The sequence below is a fragment of the Populus nigra genome, chromosome 1, assembly GCF_951802175.1.
Source record: "Populus nigra chromosome 1, ddPopNigr1.1, whole genome shotgun sequence".
NCBI lineage: Eukaryota > Viridiplantae > Streptophyta > Magnoliopsida > Malpighiales > Salicaceae > Populus > Populus nigra.
The window spans coordinates 49797128-49804355 of NC_084852.1; the positions used below are offsets into that span (position 1 = coordinate 49797128).

At 30.9% G+C, this 7228-nt stretch overlaps 1 protein-coding gene across 1 annotated transcript; it reads left to right on the forward strand.

The window, feature by feature from the left end:
* The first annotated feature begins 2392 nt into the window (after window positions 1-2392).
* On the forward strand, window positions 2393-4056 carry LOC133690462 (peroxidase A2-like). The gene is made up of 4 exons (XM_062110682.1): window positions 2393-2663; window positions 2756-2947; window positions 3183-3351; window positions 3441-4056. Exons 1-4 carry the CDS (start codon window positions 2451-2453, stop codon window positions 3896-3898), a joined length of 1032 nt encoding a protein of 343 aa, XP_061966666.1. The 5' UTR covers window positions 2393-2450; the 3' UTR covers window positions 3899-4056.
* Window positions 4057-7228: the final 3172 nt, after the last annotated feature.

A 7228-nucleotide genomic window follows, 5' to 3' on the forward strand; every position in this document is an offset into this window, starting at 1 on the left:
TGATAAATGTGGAAAGGAGCGTCGTTAAACTATCTTCAATATAATTAAAAAAATTTAATTAAATACACTGAAGAAAATCATTACATGTTACAGTGTTTTTCTACCCTTCTTCGTTGTAACAAAAATGCTCCATTTCTGGACCCGCGTGTCACCCCGAGATGCATTTGAGGGTTTGACCTAGTGATCTTGGTAAGGAATTCCTTGCCTTAGCATCCAGGTTCGATCCTTTATGTGTATTTTTGTCATCCTTGTGACACCTTATATGTTTACTGAGCTTGCAAAATGTTTAGTAGATCCAGGAACTAGTTGTAGTGCGTGTAACCTGATCCGGACACCTCGAGTTATATAAAAAAAAAGCTCCATTTCTGGTTATTGTTAGCTATTTTACCTAGAATTTTTTTATATAATAAATTATATATAGACTTTTTCAATGTATTTTTGCACATAAAAAAAATTAAGTGTAGATTAAAAAGATTATATATATATATAATCAAATAAATCAAGAATTATATGAGTTATTAAACACAAATTTTATAAATTGATTTCTAAAAAACCAGTTTTCATGAAATAAACAGTCCTTAGAATGTTTTACCTTTCATCAGCTAAACTTAAAATTAAAACATCACTAAGAAAATCTTCATCATGGATCAGGAATGTAATTTAATCACAGTTATAAGATTTTATTGCAGTAACAATTTGAGTTGTGGGTGAGGATAGACTCGAGAAAAGTCAAAATCTAAACTTATAAAAAGAGATATAATTTTTATAAATAAAAAAAACAGCATTTTCCATTTAACTTGGCTCAGGACAGCCCCAAATCAGCGAGTCGTGAGATAAACTGGTGGTAGTTTTCCTGTTCAATCACGAGAATCAGAAATCTAGATAAGACGCGAAGAAAAGGAACATGACTATTTCTTTCACTTTACAGCTAGCTTCCAATGCAAGGAACATGACTATTTCTTTCGGGTGTACATACATGTCGGCTTAAATTAACTAGGAATTTGCTATTAAATCAAGCCATGATCAAAGATATATGGTAATGCAATAATATTGTTTTTACAAGAAAAATGTTTAAAATTACTATTTCATGTCGCAGGTGGTCCCATTGGTAGAAACTAGCTAACTATACATGTATAGGCCCCATATGCATAGAAGAGTAGCTAGTGCAAAAGGCATAGTCATAAAATAAAAATAAAAAAAATATTCTTGAGCTATTTGATAAATATCTATTGATCGAGGAAATTTCTTGCTTGTGTTTTCTTTATTAAGGTATTGATCGAGGAAATTTAATCTCCAATAACACTTTTACAATCAAGGAGTTATATCATGCTTTTTTTTTAAAAAAGAGTGGGTATTCATATTAATTTACACATATCTCAACTTATCTTTTAAGATTTTAAAATTAATTACTATGTAAATCTATAAAAATAATGAGATTTATAATATTTAAATTTATGATTTTTATAGAAAAAATAAAAAATATGATCAATTAAGATACATTTCTTTAATGGAAATGAACTTTACTTGTCTTAACAAAAACTTGTAATAAGAATCCAAATGGCATATTTTCAATTCTTTTATTGTTTTTTAAAATTTTAGCATAGTTTAAAGATAAATTAGTAAACTCGTACAAAAAATTAAAAAATATTCCAGAAATAGGACAACCAATAAAAAAACTGAAGAGTTTTTTAAAAAATTAGATGAGAACTAAGGTTTTGATTTGTTTTTTTTTTATAAAAAAAACCTCTCAGATTTTACCTGTAATATTTTCAAAATCTTTTTAGAACAATGCTATTTTCTCGAAACTTTCTAAAACATGTATTAGACGGTAAAGACACTCATATTTTATGAAATTTAAGATTATTTAAATCGATCATAATAATGGTAATCATTAAGTTGAAGCTCTAGATTTATTCATTAGGATGGTAGAATTTAGATCCTTCTATTGTACTTTAGCTGAGCTTGCCAACATCCACAAATAAAAGTCAGGCATATTAAAGTTGAATTTAATAAATATACTATTCAACATTGTAGCCCTCCAACCTGTTTTTGTGATCACCACCTAATATCACTTGAGAAACATGTCATTTTCGACAACTATTCAATTGAAATTTTCAAAAAATTTTGAAATATTCTTTTTATTTAAATTAAATTCTTTATATTTTTAAATCGTTTTGATTTGTTAATATAATAAATAAAATTTTAAAAATAAAAAAATATTATTTTAATACATTTTAAAATAAAAAACATTTTAAAAATTAAATACTATACATCACTATCTCAAACACCCCCACCCCACCTCCGTATAGCTACTATTCTTGTTAAAAAATTCAAAGAACCGCGTCTTAGCTTCCAAACCTCTTTATCACTATATAAACTATAACATCGTTGAGTTCCCATACAAGTTTTAACATTGACAAAAACATTTTCATAGGAGAAATTGGAGAAAAATGCATCTTTCTAAGGCTATTGTCGCAGCTTTTTTCTTTGTAGTTTTGCTTGGAGGAACATTGGCTCGTGGCCAGCTTACTCCAACATTTTATGACCAGACATGTCCGAATGTGAGCAGCATTATCCGTGATGTCATTACGGAGACATTGGTATCCGATCCTCGGATTGCAGCCAGCCTCATCAGGCTCCACTTCCATGACTGCTTTGTTAATGTAATTGCTTTGAAACATCTTAATTATATTGCTTAATTATATTAAACCGTCTATCTAAGTTGTGATTCTCAAGTTTTTTATTTTATTTTCAGGGCTGTGATGGTTCGCTTTTGTTGGACAATACTGATACTATAGAGAGCGAAAAGGAAGCCGCAGGGAACAACAATTCTGCAAGAGGTTTTGAAGTTGTTGATAGAATGAAGGCTTTGTTGGAGAGTGCCTGTCCTGCTACTGTTTCCTGTGCTGATATACTCACTATTGCAGCTGAAGAATCTGTTGTCTTGGTATCTTAAAATGATCCCTCAACCCCCCAAATTATAAAATAAATATCTTGTTGTCTAATTCTAGTCGAAGTACGAAGAACACAAATATCATAGTTTATCATAATTGAATGAAAGAAAGAAGCTGAGATTTACTTAATTTTTTACATGACTTTATGACGGTTTGGACAAAAGGAGTTAAGATAGAAATACGTGAAGAGTTGAAAAGTACTAATTCCCTAACTATGCATGGTTGCAGGCAGGAGGTCCAAATTGGACAGTTCCATTAGGAAGAAGAGATAGCACAACAGCAAGCCGAGCTGCAGCAAATGCTTCCCTTCCAGCCCCATTTTTACCCCTTGATCAACTCAGAGAGAGCTTCACTAATGTCGGCCTTAATAATAATAGTGATTTGGTAGCTCTATCTGGTATGTATTGTTTGTCAGGCTCGACTCTAAACTGTAAAACTCTGTATAATTGATTCTCCTTTGATGTAATTTCCTTTTTATCTTCTCAGGTGCTCACACATTTGGGAGGGCACGATGTTCTACGTTCGACTTCCGATTGTATAATTTCAGCAGCACCGGTGCTCCTGACCCATCATTGGACACAACTCTTCTAGCAGCTCTTCAGGAATTATGTCCCCAAGGTGGAAATGAGAGTGTGATAACAGATCTTGATCTCACAACACCTGATGCCTTTGACAGTAACTACTACTCCAATCTGCAAGGTAACCGAGGCTTGCTTCAGACTGATCAAGAACTGTTTTCAACTCCAGGGGCAGATGATCTCATTGCACTTGTTAACGCTTTCAGTGCTAATCAAACAGCTTTCTTTGAAAGCTTTGTGGAGTCCATGATAAGAATGGGAAATCTTAGCCCTCTTACAGGAACTGAAGGAGAGATCAGATTGAATTGCAGGGTAGTAAATGCAAACTTGGCTGGGCCAGATAGCATGCTTGTTAGCTCAATTTGAATGATGGGCTCCATGCCAAGAAGCAGGTGATAATAAGCGATCATATGCACTGTAATAAATATCAGAGTGATGAAAAATGAATACCAAATGGAGTCTTGTTGACATTTTTCTCACACACTAAAAAATGCATATATGTTAAGTCTTGTTGATTCGATAAATTTATGATCCTTACCTCATTGTGATTGAGTTTTAAATTAATTCAGAAAAAATATAATCCGAGAGTCCTATTCTAAACTTGGTTAGATTAACTTTATAAAACAATATTGTTTTAATAAAAAAATAATTTATTTTTTTTCCATGTTAACAGCTGTGCTAAAATGAATTATTTTAAATTTTTCCTGTGATCTTTTCTGATGTAATTGACTATGATATTGCTATTTTTACTTCTGATTATTTTTTAAGAAAAGATGAGCTAAATTATATTATATGCCTTTTAACGTACTATCGGTGGATAAAAATTAGAATGAGTAGCTGGATTTTTTATTATTAATTCCGTTTTTCCCCCCAAATAACATATTTCCCCCTAAATTATCATTAAATCTTAAATTAAATCCATAAATAAAAACATGTCATATCAAGTCCCTAATCTATTGAAAACCATAATTATACCCAATTCAGGGGTTAACCCAACCAAAGACCGAGTCACAGGATGACACATAAATTAACAAGTCAATTAAAGTTATGGTTCTTTAAGGGAAAAAAAAAAGATTGTCGTTTAAGTTTAAAAAACATAGTATTTCAATTGGACTCCGAATCAGCGAGTCACTAGATTGACTTAGCTAAAAAAGTTTTATAACTATTTTGAAAACTACCCAATTAACCCTAATTGGGCATTGCTTGATAGATAACAAATCCAATTGGGAATTGTTTTTGTTTGGGGATCAAGCTGAAAATCATGTGATAATTGTGGGACAATTATTGCCATTACCCAGAAATATGTTTGCCGGTGGAAGACTGCTTTCCAAGGTTGTGGACTTCTCCATTTGTGTGTCCGTTTGTCAATTTGGAAATTATCTCAGTGATCACTTTCACCACGGGCCCCTTCTATTTCTGACCATAGAAGAGTATTCGCATTAAATTAATTTTGTTTGTCCTTTTTCTTCCATTGTCCTGTTGCAATTCATTTTGTTGAATCGCGTAGCATTAAATATAAATGTTCGTGTGGTTGACGGCACCCAGCGTCAAGTCAGGTTCAGCCGTCCAGGACAAGCCTGGTAATAATGGCTATATTTTTGATGTTTCTGTTCTGTGCAAGACAAGATTAATTAGTTCCAGTAAAAATCTCTTAAAGAATCAGTCCGGATGTTATTTTGCAACCGATCATGTTTTCATTCCAGTATTTTTTTTTTTTAAAAAAAAGACATAGACTTAATATTTTTTTAGTTGAAATATATTTTTATTTATTGTTTGAGTTGTTTTTAACCTGTCAAGTCAATTAAATTTTATTACAGCAATTCCCACATGATTTTTTTTGTTAGGAAAAAAAATTAATAATATTTATATAATTTTTTATGTTAAAAAATATTTAATCAGACCGTAGCACAGCATATAATCTAGTATTACTTAAATAAATCTAATTATATAAAAGTTACTATCATTCTAGCTTTCATAATTGTAAAACCTGGACCATCAATTTGAGTGCTAGACTAGTCTAAGTTGGAGAAAAAATATATGAAAAAACTAGGTTAATCTGGTAAAAAATTTAAATTGATTTGCTAACCCAGTCAAAAACTCAACTATCAACTTATTAATTATTTTTAAAATAAAATGATAGCATTCTGATTTAAAAAATAAATAAAATAAAGGTTAAACTTTTACATAAAAAGTTTGAGGTCTAATTTAACATCAGAAAAAAATAATTGTGATTTTAATAAATTGCCATAGAAGAATTTCACGCGTCCATTAGGTTCACACGAGTACAACTCCATCTTTCCCTCCGTTTCTTCACTCTTTCAGAATCTCTTGACCACCTTCTTTCGTCCAAAGCCATCAAAATTCACTTTGGTTTTATTCATTACAAGCTCATGCTAGTTATGTTCTGTGTTTGAAGTTGATTCCATGTGCCTATTAATTTTATTCAATACATCCAATTTTATTGTTACATGATACTACTTTTAAAAATGTTTAGAGAAATGAATAAAAATTTAGGTGATGGACTACGAATGACCGTAGCCTTCACGGGTCAAGATTTTTTATATTTATATTTTATTTATCATTTATTGAATAAAATTTTTTAATATTCATACTTTATCATCAACTTTTGAATATCCATTTAAATATTCATTATCCAACTTTTATTTATTATTCAAATAAAATAAAATGAAAAAACATATTTGAAGTGTGTGTATATACAAATATATATCTTGGGTTAGATTTCAATTAAGAATTCAGGTTGGGTTTTATAATACATTTTACACTATTTAGATGCTCGCACTATGCCGCGGGCTCACCTTTTATTTTCATAAAAAATATCATAAAAATTTAAGACCGAAAAACATTGGGTCTGGCTGTAACAACAGACTCAAGAGCATTGAGTCTGGTCGCAACGCCAAATCCAACAATAATATTTATAATATTATATTTAAGTTGTCTACCTAAATTTTTATATTTTAAAAAAAATTATGGTTTTTCTTCGATAGTAATAATATTTTTTAAAATTTATTAATGATGATGATGATGATGATGATGATAATTCTTCAAATCAAATCTATGTTTGTTTTTCAATATTAATATAATTGTTTTTCAAATTTATTATTTTTTTATTAATAATATTAATTATAATAAAAATAACAATATTTATAACACAAATGATAATATTTTGAATAAAAATAATAATATTTATAATACAAATAATTATATTTAGAAACCTAAACCCAAGAGAATTAGGTCCTGCCAGACCTATTGCCTTTAGATCCTAACACAAGATTCAAGAAAATTTGGTCTTGACGTATGATCCCTTACCCTTGGGTCCAAATGCAGGACTTATTAACCTTGAGTCCTAAAGCAGGGCCCAAGAGAATTGGATCTGAGTCTTAACGTAGGATCCCTTACCCTTGGGTCCTGACGTAGGACCCATTAGTTTTAAAACCTGGTCCGGCGGGTCGATCCTGGACTCGGGGCTGGAACCAGGCCGAGTTGATGAAAAAACCAGCAAGGAATTTGGCTCGGCAAAACCTGGTCGACCCGGGTAAATCCAATTGAGAACTGGTCGTTTTTGGCTTTAGCTTTTTACTGTCAATTAACCAAATCATTTGCATTGCAACGTGAAGACATAATCACAATTCACATAATTAGAAAACCTAATCCCTTCAATCTTCAAAGTTCATAGCC

Bases quoted from the DNA above. Each gene is read 5' to 3' on its own strand.
- LOC133690462 (XM_062110682.1), top strand. From the start codon at position 2,451: ATGCATCTTTCTAAGGCTATTGTCGCAGCTTTTTTCTTTGTAGTTTTG. The intron at 2,664-2,755 runs GTAATTGCTTTG...TTTTATTTTCAG, and splicing joins TCCATGACTGCTTTGTTAAT to GGCTGTGATGGTTCGCTTTT. The intron at 2,948-3,182 runs GTATCTTAAAAT...GCATGGTTGCAG, and splicing joins CTGAAGAATCTGTTGTCTTG to GCAGGAGGTCCAAATTGGAC.